The sequence below is a fragment of the Rutilus rutilus genome (genome assembly GCF_951802725.1).
Source record: "Rutilus rutilus genome assembly, chromosome: 6".
Taxonomy (NCBI): Eukaryota; Metazoa; Chordata; class Actinopteri; order Cypriniformes; family Leuciscidae; genus Rutilus; species Rutilus rutilus.
In genome coordinates, this window is record NC_140214.1 from 10295445 (window position 1) to 10314520 (window position 19076).

The following is a 19076-nucleotide window of genomic DNA, read 5'->3' on the forward strand; positions in this document are numbered from 1 at the left end:
TCCCACAGTAGCTGCACGGGTCTCGAGCTGTCTGGCAGACATCTCCACATGGATGAAGGAACATCACCTGCAGCTCAACCTGGCAAAGACTGAGCTGCTCGTCCTCCCTGCCAATCCGTCTCTACAGCACGACTTCACCATCCAGCTTGATTCATCATCAATCACCCCATCAAGGTCGGTCAGAAATCTGGGAGTAACGTTTGATGACCAGCTGACCTTCACAGATCACATTTCAAAGACAGCTCGATCATGCAGGTTTGCGCTGCACAACATCAGGAAGATCAGGCCTTTCCTAACTGAGCACGCAACACAACTCCTCGTCCAGGCCCTGGTCATTTCTAGGCTTGACTACTGCAATGCTCTTCTGGCCGGACTTCCAGCATGTGCTACCAAACCTCTTCAGATGATCCAGAATGCTGCAGCTCGTCTTGTCTTCAACGAGCCCAAGAGGGCCCACGTCACCCCTCTGTTAATCTCTCTGCACTGGCTACCTCTCGCTGCTCGCATCAAGTTCAAGGCATTGACGCTTGCTTACAGATCTATCACACGCTCAGCTCCCTCCTACCTTCACTCACTCCTACGAGCCTACATCCCCACCAGACGCCTACGATCAATCAACGAGCGACGTCTCGTGGTTCCATCACAGAAAGCCACAAAATCACTTTCCAGATCATTCTCATTCACAGTTCCATGCTGGTGGAACACTCTCCCCACCCTCATCCGGAATGCAGAATCCCTGACAACATTCAAAAAACAGCTGAAAACCCATCTCTTCCATGAGCACCTAAACTCATAAAAAAAAAATAAAAAAAAAAAAAAAACCTTTCCCTTAAAATCCCACTTATCATGCTTATGCTACTCTGAATAATGCATGAACCTCGTATTCTGAACACTTCTTGCGTTGTTGTTGTCTTTTGCCTCTTCATGATGACCCGCTTAATTTAGTCCTGATTTGTAAGTCGCTTTGGATAAAAGCGTCTGCTAAATGACTAAATGTAAATGTAAATGTAAAGTGTCAATGACGCCATACACATGTACGACCAGAGATACTGCTTAACGGCAATCCTTCACTCACTCTGGTGCGTTCGCGCTCTGCACTTTCTTTTCACTCGAGGCATCGACAACACAGCTGACACAGGTAAACACACGTGCTAGAAGAGTTTTTGTTTTGTTTGTTTCTGGTCCCGCTGCGGATGACACGATGCCATCAAGCGGTATCTCTGGTCGTAATCAGTCCTTCACTGACCAATCAGCGTTCATTAGCAGAATGCTAGCGTGTTATGGGCAACAACTCCTCAACCTGTAAGAAATCAAAAGGACATAAGTACTCGTTCTTTCAACTTTCGACCTAAAACCCATGTTGAACTTGCAAAATCTACAATCAGATCTGATATTTCTCAACGGCAATCGGGTGAAAGAGACAAATTTAGCTGTCTAGCATTTTGCACTCATGGCGATCGCCCCCAGTGGAACTCTGGTGGTACTACAACCAAAATTCGGTACAATAGAAAGGGTTAAAAAGAAGAAGAATGTATTATGTAAATTCAAATATATTTATATATGAAATGTCAGATTATTTTTTTTTAAGCCTACGTAATTTTTTGGCGGCACCCCTGACACAGTAAGGGGGCACCCCAGTGTGCCGCGGCACCCACTTTGAGAAAGGCTGCAATAGAGCTAAATAGGGAGTGGGTAGGCTCTCCGTAGACGGGCTCTGGTATCTCAAACCCCGTTGCACACCGGTGCACGCCGTTTCCAGGAAACATGATGTTCAACCCGGAAACCGTAGCAAAACGTTGCGCCCCGTTTTGAACTTGAACATGCCCCTGATGTCCACACCATAACGAGACACTGCAAAGTAGCCATTGGACGTTTTTTTCCATGTGAATCAGTATTGGCTGTTTTTTTTTTGTTTTTTTTAAGAATAGCCAATAAAAGGCTGGAGGGCCCCAAAAGCCATCAACTATTGGGTGTAAAGCCCAGTGAAAGCCTGATCGCTATGCATTGAGACAATGGACTCGTTTAGATCTGTCCCATCACTCAACCTAATAAAATATGATGTATAATAAATTATGGGAGTTGAGTTGTGGGTATGCTCACACTGATTGTAAAATCTGCAATGTGATATCGCAGAACAAGTCACTCAGCTGAGGAATACCGCAGGTGTCATCAATCGCTTGTGTAATAATAACTCACCACTGCTCACACTGCCCGAGCTCCTCGTATAGCTGTCCGCTGCCAGTTTGAACGCTTCTGATAGGACGGAGACGCGAGTATCTGGTTAAACGCCACCAGTGCTTTTAACTCTGAAAGCTCGAGTTTATGTAACATTTTAGAATTTTTTAAACAAATGGATGCTACGTACTCACAGAGTGTCAAAGTGAGCTTATAGACTCTTCTCTGAACACACGCTCTGCCTCCTTCCAAGAAAACCTCACGAGTATTTGACGCTTTGTGTTTCTATGTGTGTGAGAGAGTGCGTTTGCTCGTGTGATATGAAGGAAAAAAACTGAATGTGATGAATCTCTTTCTCTGAAGTGTCCGTGTATTTGTCCTTCACACTTTCAAAGTAGAGTGCTTTTTCATATTTGTATCTGAACTAAATTGCATTTGAAAGCGCTTTTTAATTTTTAATTTTTTTTTATGATCATGATTTGTACATTCGTCTAAATTCTGGAAAGGGATATTGAATCAGATCATCAGAGCAAAGTTTAAAAAAATATTAAAATATAAAAAATTTGTCATTCAAATCCTGAGTTTCTGTAAAATCTTTTTTTTTATGCAAAATAAAGGGCTTTTATTATGTGAGCTCAAAAACCATGGCAACTTTTGCTCTGCAGAAAGGCTCAGTTTGTGCAGAATATGTTTAAATCTGGCTTGATTTGGACTTACTCTAATGAAATTTACAAGACTTGACCCTTGATCTATATTAAAATTTTTTGAATGTTCAAAATATGCAAAGATAAATCGGTCCAACCAATTAGAAACTCTAATCAATTTTGTCAGAAATAAAGTATACATTTTACAGTGAGCTGGGGTCCGTTCTTCGTACGTCGCTAACTCAGTTAGCTGGATTTGATTGTTGGCGATTTGGCATGATCTTGGATTGTTTGGTTCTTCAACGCTCATCCTGGGGCCTGTTCTTCGTACGTTGCTTATTACATCCGAGATCAAATGACACATCCAGGATGATATCATCGTGCTAATCATGATCTGGCTAACTCGGTTCTTCGAACACACTTGCCGGATATGATTAGTATCGTTGGATTGAGTTATCTGAGATAATTGCGCGTTCATGCGCTGGTTAAAAGGGGATATGTATCGATAGTAGAAACATTGATCAGCAACGCTGCTATTGGCTGTTCAGCGTGGCCAAAGAGCGCGCTCAGTTTTTCTCCTTGGCAGAGCAAGAACTAATAGTCGAAGTTTATTCGGAATTTGAATGTTTAATCAAAACGCCAGGAACACCTCAAAGTCTGCAAAAGCCAGGAGAGAGGGCTGGCAAAAAGTAGCAGACAATTTAAATCAGTTAGAAGTGGCCATGTTAGATGTTTTTATCACTTATTAGCCTATATTTTTGTATTTTAATAATTGCATAATTACTTTGTGCATTGTAATGTCAGTCACCATACTAGAACATGGGAACAAATAAAAGTGAAGTACAAAAAATATTCTACATAATGGTAATTTTTAGTTATATTATAGTCTCTTTTATAAAAGGCACTGTTAAATAAATGGTTGTCTGTTTATAAAAGCAACCAAGAAAAAGGCTGAGAAAAAAATAGAAAAGATCTTAGTAGCCTACACTGTAAAAAAATTTTTGCTGCATTAAATTAAAGGGATAGTTCACTTTGAAATTAAATTTTGGTATGTTTTAGCTTACCTCAAGGGCATCCAAGATGTAGGTGTCTTTGTTTCCGCAGTAGTTTAAATTTTTATATTTTTAGGTCAGACCGTTCTTGTCTGTCAGTCATTTAATGCAGGTCTATGGTCACTGTCTCAAAGAGCATGCACAGAGTCGAAATTAAAACAATTCCCCATCGTAAGTACACATTGATGGCCTAAGACACGAAACAAGAGGTTTGTGTGAGAAAACGAGCAGTATTTATATCGTTTTTACCTCTTGTACACAGCCACGTCCAAGTGATCTGAGGGCGCGGGCGCTTCCTAGTGTGTGACGTGTACGCAGACTGGTGCATAGATATATACACTAGATTTCGCCTTGGCTACGGCATTCGTTAAGAACTGGCGTAGCCAAGGCGACATCTAGTGTATATATCTATGCACCAGTCTGCATACAGATCACTTGGACGTGGCTGTGTTACAAGAGGTAAAAACGATATAAATACTGCTCGTTTTCATTTGTTTCCATTGCCATAGTCTTAAAGCTATAGTAGGTAATCCTGTTCAGAAACACTTTTTTTTATACTGGGTGAAATGGTCCTTCTATCCTGAGAGTAGTCAATACATTATGTGTTCAGAAAAAGGAATGAAAACAATCAGACCTCTGTAGCAGCTGCAGGACAGTAAAAACTCTGACCAATCACTGCCATTCGGTCCAAATGTAATGAACCAATCTGATGCCTTCAGAGCCAGGAGGAGTGTCTTAGCAGTGTCAATCAAGTTCGCGTACGCGCTGATCGCCCCTCTCTTGCACAGCGTGTACCATCATTCAAAATCAAGATTGCTGGTGTGCCGAGCAGCTGTGCTAATGGCGGACAAACAACCAAAATTGGCAATTTCTCGAGTGGAACCTGCTCATTCAACAAAGACAGGTAAACGGAAAAAGACCGATGACGATAAACAAGCCCGTCGGAGCCCATTGACTCAGTGTTAAAACTCTAGCCGCATAACATACAGATAAAATGTCAGGCACTGTGCAAAGCAACAATTGAAACCTGCTAACCTTATATCTAGCGACCTTATCCGTCGTCATCGGTGACCCTGCATGTTTACTAGACTGCGCGTTCACGGCAGGCTCCGCTGTGGGGGGAACTTTACATAACAAAATACATGTTTAACAGCTAGTAGGCCTAAGGTTATATGTTATGAATCTTACACGAAATTCATCTTCATCACAGAGCAACTACTGGAAATGGAAAAACGTGTATCAGTGCAACCTGTTTTTAGCTTTGCCTTATAGTTATAACTAGCTCGTTAGCGAATCAAAAAATATATATTTTAAACTTTACCAATATCGATATGATAGCTTGATAGTGAGTAGGCTACTAAAATACATCTTATTTGTTTATATTCATAATGATAAAGTTAGATTTTTTTATTACATGTGATTCTGACATGATGCTACATGCACTGCGCTCCTTCCTCTCCGCTCTTCTCAGGTAAATAATACGTCTTCCAGCTCAGCTGTCGGAGTCGCGCGTTCATGTGTTTTGGGGGCGTGGCTTTGAAGGACCCCAGAAGGGAGAGGGTGGACTGAATGGAAATAATGAGCTGTCTTTAAAACAGTCGTTAGAGGTCTACATACACTCGATTTTTATACTTTCTTTTTCAGAATACTTACATTTTAATTATGTATTGATATTGTTGCGTCCTAAGACGTTGTTTTTTTATTTATTTGTAATCATTATGTGCTTTGTGGTGTTTTCTTTTGTTTCTTCCATGTCTACTGCCACCATGTTCATGTTGGTGATTGGGATCACCTGTTGCTGATTTGCTGCCCATTAACCTCAGCTCCACTGATTGGCTGCAGCCGGGAGAATGTCCGCATATAAAGCCAGCACCATCCCACAACAAGGAGAGAGAGAGGGGGTTGCAGATGCTAACTTGCCACTTGGACTTCTTTTCCCTTGTTCCAGATAGCTTCATCCTGTTATGTTGTTGAAATCTGTTAACTATTGGTGCAATTGTAGATATAGTTGAAGACTTATGGTTTTGTTTAAGAATTTAAGATTTTCTTTTAAGGAAACTTGTAGGGAGGTGGGTGCCATTTTTGTTTGAATCTGCTTTTCTCCTGGTTATGGGTCGTTAGGGAGAAAGGGAACTTTATTTGTTATTTATTTACTTTTTGTTTTAATGGTTAGGTAAGTTATGGTTAAAACTTAAAAGTTATGGTTAAAACTCCGTCTCTACAGCACGACTTCACCATCCAGCTTGATTCATCATCAATCACACCATCAAGGTCGGTCAGAAATCTGGGAGTAACGTTTGATGACCAGCTGACCTTCACAGATCACATTTCAAAGACAGCTCGATCATGCAGGTTTGCGCTGCACAACATCAGGAAGATCAGGCCTTTCCTAACTGAGCACGCAACACAACTCCTCGTCCAGGCCCTGGTCATTTCTAGGCTTGACTACTGCAATGCTCTTCTGGCCGGACTTCCAGCATGTGCTACCAAACCTCTTCAGATGATCCAGAATGCTGCAGCTCGTCTTGTCTTCAACGAGCCCAAGAGGGCCCACGTCACTCCTCTGTTAATCTCTCTGCACTGGCTACCTCTCGCTGCTCGCATCAAGTTCAAGGCATTGACGCTTGCTTACAGATCTATCACAGGCTCAGCTCCCTCCTACCTTCACTCACTCCTACGAGCCTACATCCCCACCAGACGCCTACGATCAATCAACAAGCGACGTCTCGTGGTTCCATCACAGAAAGCCACAAGATCACTTTCCAGATCATTCTCATTCACAGTTCCATGCTGGTGGAACACTCTCCCCACCCTCATCCGGAATGCTGAATCCCTGACAACATTCAAAAAACAGCTGAAAACCCATCTCTTCCATGAGCACCTAAACTCATAAAAAAAAATAATAATAATAATAAAAAAAAAAAATAACCTTTCCCTTAAAATCCCACTTATCATGCTTATGCTACTCTGAATAATGCCTGAACTTCGTATTCTGAACACTTCTTGCGTTGTTGTTGTCTTTTGCCTCTTCATGATGACTCGCTTAATTTAGTCCTGATTTGTAAGTCGCTTTGGATAAAAGCGTCTGCTAAATGACTAAATGTAAATGTAAATGTAAAACTGAGTTAGAAACCTTTTTGTTTGTTTTGTTGGCCTTTGCCCCCTCCTGAAGTTTTGTTTCCTTTTATCTTTATTCTTTTGATTCAATAAATACTTTTTCTAAACTCACTAGTTTTGGATGTGTGTTACTGGGACTAGAGACAAGAAGTACCTGTGCTCTCTCTCTCCAAAACTTTGTTACTGCTATGCCTAGGCCCCCTAGACTTAAAATAAAAGGGCTAGCACGTAACAATATATACATAAAGTTTAAACAAATTTGAAAAATAAGTTTTTTAGACCATTCTTACCTACCCCAGCTTTAAGTGGCTTGGAAATGCCACAAAAAAACCTAAAACTGTTTTTTAAACCTAAAAGCGCAGGTAAACTCCGAATGACACGTCAGAGACCGCACTTTCCATCAAGTTCTCCGCATCTCCAATAGTGTAAAGGAAAGAGCCACTCGCAAATAATCTTAGGGTAGGCTACAGTTTGTGCTGTAGTTAAAGCCCGACTCCGACAAGTCGAAAATAAATGTGCGTTTCCAACAAATTAATAATGTAAACAACAATCTCACGAGTCACGAGAAAAAATATATCTCTCAGAAAGTGCACTATCGCGCTGCGCTGGACTTCCCGTATCAGCTCCGCTTATGAAGCCGCGATCTAATCCTGTTTACATGAAATAAGCCTGCTCCCGAGCAGGTTTAAGCTTGCGCACCTGTTGCTATGACAGCAAGTCCAGGGGGGTATTCCAGAAAGCAGGTTATGTGACCTACCCGGGTATGTTTAAGACTAAGTAAGCGGATAACCTCAACTTTCAGTTCCAAAAACGGAGGTAACTTTCAGGGTATGTTAGTAGTCATAGCAACTCACTCTCTGAACTTAACCTGCCCCGGAGCAGGTTATGTTCCAGGGTTAGTTTGTTTCAGAGAGGTGACGGAGCATGGCGTGCCCTTTTGAAGACGATCCAGTGGATGTGGAAGCACAGATAATACTAAATCTTTTCCACCATGAGAGGGTGATACGATCACATATCTATGTGTTTTCGTATCCAAATGAATATTTGCGGGAGCGTTACCGTTTTTCAAAAGAATCGTTAATTTATTTAACCAAGATTTTGAAACCATACATATCAAACGTGACACATCGCGGATTAGCGCTTAACACTGAGCACATTTTGTGCATTGCCCTTCGCTTTTTTGCGACGGGGAGTTTTTTGTACAATAGGCGATGCAGAGCATGTGGGGAAGGCAACTGTGTGTAGGGCTGTTTAAAACGCGTCGCATCACTTACAGCACCTTTAATAGAGGGTTTTCACGACGCGTCATCAATCCGGAAGTCGGCCATTTTGGAGGCACTGAACGTAAACAGTGCCATTGAACTGAACGGACTCGCAAATTTGGCTGATTATTGCTTCTGAAAAATGGTCAAGTTTTGGTCTGTACTCATCGGTCGCACCGAGAAAAAAACATTTCTAGTTCTATAGACTGCCGAAAGTTAAAGAGAAGAGTGCAAACAACTGATGAAAGATGGCGTTTGTGGTTGAGAGAGGCACAGCATCAGCCACATGTGTAAATGAAGCGTTAACTATGGCTAAAATTTTGACGTAAAATAGTTAACTATGGGTACATACACACTGTCAATCCGATTATCTTTGTATCCGATTGGAATATGATCTAAAATGATGTCCACACTGTATTGCAACTGTTCAGGTCCGATTTGTGTGTCCACGCAGCTCTTTGACAACAAGGCAATGATGTTGCGTTGATGGAGGGGTTTGCATTTGCAATATAAATGTTTTCTTATTTAAATTTTACAATATGGAGATGTGTAGCCGCTGCGCTGGACTACTGCGTCTCGAGCTGCAGAACTGTAGGAGGCTGGTAGGTTACTGTATGCACAACTCTTTTTCATCCGCACCGGTTTCAAAATACTTTTCAAAAATAATAATTTTCTGCTTGTCCGGCACTTTGCAACAACACAGCCTTGTTTCGGCAGCGACTTTCAGCATGTTCCCTATAACAACGTCTGATGTTTATATTTTACGTGGCGTGAGAAAGTCACATAAACCACGCGAAAGAGCGTTCAGACTGGTGGATTTCCTGATATGTGATTTGAATAGGATATTAAACCACATATGGATGTAGCTTGAAACGGATTTCATGTGCTTTTTTTTTGGACTGACAATCTGAACGTAGCCAATGTCAAAATAGAAGTAAGGACTAGTTGGAGAAGCTAGCTCGTTCAGATCTTTACCACATATTACCTTAAGTTTGTCAAAATGTTGAGCTCTTTCCTGCTTTAAGTCCTTCTCTATATGATTTCGCAGCTTCCATGTGTTGTTCCCGTGGTTTAGACATCAGAAATTAGTGTAACAATGTGTTCAGTAGTACATAAACAGTGCAATCCATGCTGTTGTTTACATCCGAGTACCTCCAATATGGCCGCGCATCCGGGTAACTGACCAAATCGTGACGTAGGTGAAAACCCTCTATAAAGAAAAGTACTTCATTTCGTTTATAATTAAGTTTTTTTTTTTTTATCTGTTAAAGATGTAAAAACTCAAAAGAAAAATATGACCCATGTGCTTTTTCCCCACGGCAACTGTTTTATTATTGTATGTGGTTATTTTTTTCACAGTATTATCAAATAAAAACTTTCATAGTGACTCATATTTTCATACATTAACAGCATCATTAGCCGCTGAAGGATTACAAATTTAAGAATCTATTTCAGATATGCTTCCTTACATAACATCATGGTGAAGAATACTGATTTTAGCATTTGAGGTTTTAATTTAGATTCCAATATAGACTGAGAAAGGTTAGCAGTGGTTATGATGATTATATCAAGAGATTCCTGATAGTCCTGTTCTCTAAATGAGTCAATTCCTGAGACTCTCACCCTCACCTTTGTCTTTATGCATTTCCTGACCAGTATGCTCAATGTACAGCTGTGCTTTTGTCTCTGTGATCATGTGAAGGTATGGGTGATACCGTCAGGCTGATTGGATCATTTGAATGATAGTGTTATGCTGATTGGTTCTGTCTCTCTTGAGCAAGCCTGATAACCTGCCAAACTGGTTTTGACTTGATTGAATCAAATCATGCCTATACTTTGTCTTGATTTGTCTCCACCTCCAAATGTCCCTCCTCCTTGTAAATGTATAAAAACTATACTGTATAGAACTCAGTTAGATTTTGGAAGAACTGCAGCCACGTCAACGCGAAGTCCTCAATAAAGAATAACTTCTTGAACGTGATCCCAATTTCTCCTGGTTCTTGCTTTGAAGAAAGAATAAGTTCCCAACACCGCTTTTCCACTGTTGGGCCAGGGCTAACCCGGGCAGGGCCAATAGCCTTTGACCTTGAGCCACAAGGCCAAAATCAAGCTGCGCCACTCTAAAACCACTCTTAACGCCTCTTTGAAGCAAACATCACACAAGCCCACCATTTCACCAGCGAGGGGAACTAGATCGCAAAACGAACATGACGGAAGCAGACGTTTGGTCCTTACATAAAGACTTGAGAAAGACTTTAGCGTCAATATGGTCATGGTGTAGTATACATGATGAAAGTTTTACACAAACTTGTGGAGTTTCACACCAGAAATATCATATGCAAATCTTGTGCTAACTTAAGAAATTAAGCATCTAAGTCTCTCTCTCTATAAATATACACTTGTATATTAACTCTCAAACTGACCAAAGTTTTAGCATTGCTGCAGTCCACTGTGTCCAGACTCCAGTTCATCTACTAGATAAGGTTCCTTCTCTTTCAGCAGTCTGTAGAATTCTGCTTTTACAGAAACTCCTCCAAGAGCATCCAACAACCGTCTTGTTTTCTCCTGTCGTGTTTCTGCGGCATTAACTTCACTGTAAATTTCATCTGGAATCATGTCTTTGGTCCTCAGACCATCAGCAATCGCCATCACTGATAAAACTCTTTTAATGAGTTCATCCCTGTGTTTTTTCACAAATACAGATTCTGATTGAAACAAAAAAACAAAAAAAGGTTTGTGTGCGACAGATAGATAGACCAATCAATCAATCAATATATATATATATATATATATACACACACACACACACATACATATACATATTTATGTCATGACAACTGAGTGTTGGGCAAGGTAATGGTACTGTACACACACATCTTATAAACACAAACGTTATGCAGTGGTGTGCACACTTTAATCGTGAAAGTGCCCTTTCGGTCGTATCGCGGTGCCCTCGGAACGTGATTTTTACCGAGGGGGACCCACCCATATGAAACGCGACTTCGCCCCAGCCTCCACAGAGGTCTGTGCACGCCACTGCTCTTATGTTATATGCGATTAATGGATTTGACAGCACTAATTGAAGCTCATACCTGTTAGCCTTTTGTGAGCAGGAGGGTCTGCATCTTTACCTGATGTTATTAAGAAATAAAGAAATTTGATCACTGAAAAATCTGCATTAATACATATTAACAATAGCAGTTAAATAAGTATTATGAATGAATAAATACTTCACAAATCATATTGAGTTTAGTACAATGGTTTAGATAACATTATAACATGGGTTAAATCTACTGATCACCAGTGTCCAACTTAATACTTCTATAAAGCATTGTTGATTACACTGAAACATATTGGAGTAGAATTTACTTGGAAAAAGCTAGGAAACATTCGCTAGTAAATTTCCCAAATAATTACAAAGAATCAGCAAGTAACATTGAATTCAATATGAAACACTTCAAGTAAAAAAACTGAAATAGCATTTGCTTGTAAACCATATGCCAATAATCTGTTTTATTTAGAACATTAAAAAATCTTTTTTACAGTGTAGACTGAAAGATTCAATCTTTCATATTTTATTTTTGTAACGAATGTTACAATGCGTTAAAAAGAGTTACAATACTAGCAACATCTATCACTCATGTCATTCGTTACCTGTGAGAAGGATTCGTCGAACCCACACTTCCTTTCCTTCAGTTTTATCAGAAAGACTCAGCTTGACCTCCTCAATGTTGACATTCACGAACGCTTCAAATGTGGGATGATAGTTTGGACCAAAATTACACTCAAACATCTCACTCTGAAAAAAGAACAGCAATATGAAGGCGAGAGACTAAATTACTAAAATCACAGAAAAAAAATACAGTGTTAATCTATTACACAAATTACTCATTATGAAAAATATGCTAAAAACAACTAGATATCAAGAACATTTCTCAAGGAAAACATCTACTCTTCAGTGACATTTTAGTGATATTAATAAGAAATCTGATTTATTCTTATTCTTATTTCCACCATCAGGGTGGTGGTGGTGGCGCAATGGATAAGACACATGCCTTTGGTGTGAGAGACCCGGGTTCGAATCCACTGTGAGACACCAATGTGTCCCTGAGCAAGACACTTAACCCCTAGTTGCTCCAGAGGCGTGCGACCTCTGACATATATAGCAATTGTAAGTCGCTTTGGATAAAAGCGTCAGATAAATGTAAATGTAAATCTGAGAATTATTGCTGACATGTTTATGCAACCTAACATGAAGTTACCTCTGGCTGCATTGTAGATGCCTCTGGCTCACAACACAGACCGTATTCTGTTCCCGGAGTAAGGGAACACTTTGAACTGGTTTTAATGTGGTTATTCTCTGCATGCTGGTCCTTGACCTTAAGGGAGTAAAAGGCTGTGAATTTTTAGATACAAAAGCCAGAGGTAACAGAAAAAGGGTTCCTTCCAATATCTTTAGAAAAGCATCCTCACATAATGACTAAATAGTGTAAATAGTGTCCTCTCACTTAAAGGAGTCATAACCTAGTATTACATTGGATACCTACTGCTGTATTATAGTCTTTCAGGCCCTTCTAAAAAAGAAAAGTGGAAAAAAAATAAACACAGACCTACTTTTACCCTTATTTCTGAAGGCATTATTGTCTCGCGAGATCAATGCGATGTTTTGGCTGTCGTGGACGCTCATTTTAATAATGCAAATGAGGGGCGCGTTGATTGGTTGAAGGAGGGGGGTTGACACGCAGGTAACTTCAACATCATTACAAACTGACATCATGGTGCAAGTGGTGAATGAACCCGACTCGGCCGCGACCTACGGGATTCAACCCTACATGTTTGAGCCGGACTCTGAACCAGAGCTGGAAAGGGAAGATGTAGAGTTGTTGGATGGACGTCTACATCAAGATGTCTCTGAATGGTAAAGACAATCATTTTGACTGAGACATACATTAACATCGGTAACGAGCTAAAACGTTTGTTGCTATTTTCTCCCACATAGGTTTACCTTTTATTTAATGTCGATTACATTAACGGAGATGTAGTCTACTTATTTTATCAGCTTACAGTGGTTATTGAGATGAGACGTTTACTATCATGATGGCACCTTTTCCCAAACGGAGCTTCGAGGCCAACTTTTCAATAAAATTGCAGGTTATGACTCCTTTAAGAGATTTACACCACATCATCTCAAGTATGTATTTTATATATGTTCAAAAGTAATGAGTAATGTGTGCCTCTCATTAGGGGAATTTGATACGCACATTCATTGTAATAGAAGGCACATTTCCACAGAAATACACTTTTTATTAGTATTATATAATAATTTGCTTTCATTTGAACAAAAAAATAATGATACCTCTGACAGTGGAACATTCAATGGGAGCAAATGGACATCCAGTATGTTTTCTCTATGTCTCCCAGTTATTGGTCGCAGAAAGACAAGCACTTGGGCACATATAGGGGAAGGAGAAAAGATCATCCTTTTTAAGAGCCCAAAGATGGAGAGATCTCTGATGTCAATCATCACATGAGTTTCAGTTACTTTGAGAGGCTGCATTATTGCTGTATTACCGCCAGTTAAATGTGCTACAGCCAAACCATCCTTGTTTTCCTCTGTAAAACACATAGGAATGATAGATTAGTATATTTTATTATTATATTATCATATTATTATACAGCTTTTTTTCCAACAAAGCTGATTATTTAAACCCTCAAATTGTGAGAATTATAATTACATGCATATATGTAGAAATAAACATACCAGAGAATATTTCACAGTGTGGAAGGTGCAGTCTCAAGATTGAACCATGAAAACAGTCAATGTTGTACAAGGGTCCGGCTGGCTGCATCTGACCCAAACCATCTAACACACGAGGATCCCATGAGACAGTTTTATACCGCACCTCTCCTTCACCCTCCATCACAAACACAAGGCTGGTCAGACTGCAACGAAACTGACCAGCATGTGGACACACAAACCTGGAGGACATAATAATAATTTTATTTTTAAACTTTATTAAGTCAAAACAGTATGCTTACATTCTAACCATGTCCAAAAATAAGATAAGTGTTCAACACCGGTATGTATTCTTGTGTTTGTCCTCGTCATCTCCTTGAAGTAGTTCAGGTGTGAACACTTCTGCATCTTCTGAGGACTGAAATAAAGAAAAGTATAAAGAGTATATTTTATCCTGTAAAATGTCATGTTACAGTATGTAAAAGATTAAATGTAAACATTCTGAATAATGGGATTACAAAATAGTGTAATTAAATGAAATACCGTACCACTGTTTTTAGTAGAACGTTTTAGAGCTTCAAAATCATCTCCAGATTCAAAGTAATTAATTCACACATAAATATCACAAACAAAAAATAATAATTGTTAAAACAAGAAAGACTCTTCAGCTTCTACTCACTGATTGTGCGGAAGATGATTCAGCTTTTAATGATGAGCAATACCCAGAATCATAACTCTCTACTTCTGTCAGACAAAACACAATTCAAACACTTTAACACCATTAAGAACAAGTGAAACCATCAAGCATTTGTCCGAAATAACTCAAAAACTTTTTGCACACAATAAAAAAAAAATTTCAGGTACAACCATTTATAAGTAGACTCATATGTTAGCCAACATAAAACATTTATAAGCAAAGAAAATCAGATCAGATTTTATGAAATTACTGTTAGGAACATTACTGTGTAACTCAAAACTACATATTACATTGAGATTATTTTCTGTTTTCTGACTCCTAAAATTAACATATCCCAAAGCACCAAGTAAGAGTGAAAGTGGGATTTGTTAAATAAAACAAATTAATTAAATCAAGGTAAATAAACCTGAGTTACTCGCCACTTGGCCAATAACTTTATTAAGAACTAAAATATTAATTGCTTATAGCAGAGCAGACTCAGTCAGACTCAAATAAAATCAACTAAAGAAAGCATCTGTCATCATTTGTGGGTCTTCTAATCATGTATACAACAGTGAACGCTTTACTATCAGATGTTTTGACTGTTGTCAGTTCTCTAGATTATGTGGTTTATTCTCAGGAATATGAGTTATAATAAAGTACATAATGAAGGCACAGATCAAGCTCTATGGCAGGAGTCTTGATTATATTAAAAAACCTATTTGCTTACTTCTGCTCTCAATCTTCAGCTTCTCCACTGTGAATCTCTTCTCATCTGGCTTGATTAACACTGATTTTCCCCAGCTAAGGAGAATAACATTAAACACACATGATGACTGCAAAATTATAATTTTCTGTATGTCTTCAGAACATTACCTCCATAATGAACTGAAAGAAAATGCTAAAAAAGTTTAATATTTAACTCTTACACAGTCAGGGTCCAATCAATCTTCTTCAATGATTCCTTCAGGGACTTCTCTAACATGAATCCATCTCTGAGATTTATCCTGAAAAAGATTTTAATAATTAACTACATTAATTCTTCAACTATAAACGCTTCTGGTTTATTGTGCTCAATGGCTGCTGGGGAAAACCTAAAGTTATTATGATAATTAGTATGAATAATTGAATGGAAAACAAACTATTAAGATATTTTTGTAATTTTCACAATAGTAATAAGAAAATGACATAAAACCTTTGTGAATGCTCAGATACTGCAGTTACCTGAGTTCAGTCAGGCTGGGACAGGCCTGGATGAGGGACAGGATTTCAGGGGTAAACGTGTAACTTAGACGTGAACCATCCAGACAGAGTTTCTTCAAACCAGACAGTGATTTCAGGAACACCAACAGTTCCTTAAACTTAAAACCCCTAAACAACACAAAACCCAGATGAAGTAGTAAATGTGACATGCTGGTTCTCAGGCTCAAAGCTTAGATATACATGCTTTTATTTTTTATGAATCAAAATAAAAAATAAATTAATCTAATAAACAGCTAATAAATCTACCAACTGATCATGATGTAAGATCTTTAACAGGATAGTTTACTCAAAAATGAAAATTCTCTCATCCTTTACTCACCCTCATTTCACTGCAAACCCATAAGACTTTTGTTTACCTCTGAAACACAAATTTGTCGAACAAAGTCTTATAGCTTTGCAACAACACAAGGGTGAGTAAATAATAATTTCTGGGTACACTAATAATTTAAATATATTATTTATATTAAATGGCAGCCATTCTTAAGGGGGTATATCTGAAAAAGACAGAATGAAGCTTCTACTCACAAATCATAACTGTTTAACTGTACAACAGACTTGATGGTGGAAACCACTGAGCTTGGACAGGTTAGAGTCAATGATGTGATCACTGATCTGCTAAAAGAAAACCTGAAGCATTCACAGATATAAACATCAGTATAGGTTTATAATAATCATCAGGTGGTAGGATGAGACTGCAATTTTGTGTGTGAAAAGTGATTAGAGTTTCATACGTGATGTCTTCATCTCTGACTGACACAGTGATCTCTGAGGAAATTTCATGGAAAAGACTTTCACGGTTTTCAGGCTTCTTTATACTGGAAAAATTTAATGAGTGTATTTCATTATTAGATATGAGTGACATAACCTTGACTAAATATACAGAACAACTGAATATGGCAATGAGTAAAATTTTATTCTAAAATGAATTATTCATTACTTGAGTTTATGCAGAATCTTCCCTTTACCAGCAGCTGAGATCAAACCAACAACATCATCTGGAATGTGATCCATCATCAACCTTTGAAAGTAAAAAAAGACAGTATATCAGTGTGTGTTTGCAGTGTTTCAGACAAAAGTATGGGAGCATTTTTAAACAGCGACGACAAATTTGCCTACAGAATATTTTTTTACATTTTAGAATTTTTGGACTCAACATTTTCTCTCACTCCGGTCTGGTTCAGAAAAGTGATTCTCAGTGACTGTGGAGTAAGCAGTGTGTGGTAAAAATCAAAACAATATCACACAATAATGACTGCTGTAATACTGAATATCAGATTACACTCGAGGCTGAATCACAGCTGCTCATATTCAGCACTACAGCACTCTTGCTTGTGTGATATTGCATAAGTATTGAAACAGATACAATTTACATTTAGAGCTCCAAGAGAAGTGAATGTATTGAAATTGCTGTAAATAAAATGTGAATGCTGTAAAATGTCATGTGTTGATGACGTGTCAGAAAAGGCTCAAAGTTTCGCTCACCACAGCTCTTTACAGCGGTACAGTTCAGGCTGAAGCATCTTCAGATCATCAGATGTTACATGGAGTTTCAGGTTTCTGATGTGTTCACAGCACTGTAAACAGTTCTTCAACACCCAACAGTCTGTCCTTTTCAGTGGAATATTTGACAGATCTATCAAAATCAAACCTTCCAAAACTTTCCCAACGAAGCTTTTCTCATGGAGCTCATAGAGACAATGGAGAATGAACAGCATGTGTTCATTTTGATAACTCTGTGAGCACTGATTGAGCCATTCCTTAATCTGTGATTCTGTGTTGATAGAGACGGCCATGTTGTGCTTTTCAAAGAATGAGGGGATCCACTCTTTCTTACAGAGACCACAGAGGAACAGAATCACAGGCTGCAGCCACTCTGAATGTCTAATTTCTGCATCTGTCATTGAAAAGTCTCTATCAGACCAACAGGACAGAGTCCATCCTCTCTCTACAGTGTGAAGCAGCTCTCTCACTTTCCTCTGGGACTCTTCTTCATCCAGAAGGACATAGTACAGAGCGGTGAAGAACTCCTGAAAGCGGAGATGCATAAATTTGACCATCGTCTCCTGGTGGATTCTTCTCTTAATGAGGAACTTGCACAGGAATGGACTGCCATCAGGGTCTGAAACCATTTCATGAACACTTTTCTCATTAAAAAAGACCTGATGTTCCAGCATCCCTCTCACTGCCAGCTGACCCAGACTCCTCAGCAGGGTCGGGACGGACTGACTCAAACCCTGGCAGTGATGCTCCAGTAGAGTGGACACAAAGTCAACGTAGATGGAGGTGGTGGTTTCCAGTCCCCTTGTTACATTTGCACCAACTCTGAACATCTCACTGATGATCCAGCAGATAACAGGTTTGGAACAGGCAGTGAGGAGGGTTTCATTTGCTCTCACACAGTCAAACTCTTTCCTGAAGAACTTCTGGAAGTACCCGTCCACCTGACTTGAAGAAAAGCCCATGATCTCAGAGAAACACTGTTGTACTTTTAGCATCTTGTTCACAGGGTTCTTAGTTCTGGTGGTGACCAGCAGTATGGACTCAGGGATGAGGTACCTTCTCATTAGGCCACAAAGAATGACCTCAGGTGGGGCTTTCTGAAGCGGATCAGTGTTTGGTGACATGTCATAAATGTCCTCTGTGAGTCTCAGCTCATCAAATCCATCAATGATGAAAAGCACCTCCTCTGATGACTGCTGTAACATCTGTGAGATCTGATCAGATGTTAAACTGCAGCTGCAGCTCAACAGCTCAATTAAGTTCATCTCCTCAGAAATACACATCAGCTCTTCACACCTCAGATAGAAAACTAGAGCAAAACGTCTAGAGTAAAACCTTTCAGATGCCCAGTCCAACATGATCTTCTGTGCTATTAAGGATTTGCCACTGCCAGAGGCGCCTTGGAGAATAACGGTCATTAAACCGCCTGACTGAAATAACATATCAACGCTGATGTTCTTAAAGCTGCCTTTTTTCTTCTTCTGAATGATCACTGGTTCAGTATACAGGACAAACAATGACTCTTCTTTACCAGACAGGAAGCTCCATTCACTCTCATACTTCTGTATGATTGACAGCTTATATTTATGTAAAGTCCTTTGAGATTCTAAAAGAAAACCAGTTGATTAAACAACAAATTGTATAAACATT

At 39.2% G+C, this 19076-nt stretch overlaps 1 protein-coding gene across 1 annotated transcript in view; it reads right to left on the minus strand.

Moving 5' to 3' along the window:
• The window catches only part of LOC311291562 (uncharacterized protein), a 178831-nt gene that overhangs the window by 134470 nt on the left and 25285 nt on the right, over positions 1-19076 (minus strand). Inside the window, 6 exon segments of the mRNA XM_084410623.1 lie at positions 15593-15670; positions 15888-16034; positions 16452-16553; positions 16658-16741; positions 16864-16944; positions 17409-19032. Of these exon segments, the coding sequence (XP_084266749.1) occupies positions 15593-15670; positions 15888-16034; positions 16452-16553; positions 16658-16741; positions 16864-16944; positions 17409-19032 (2116 nt within the window).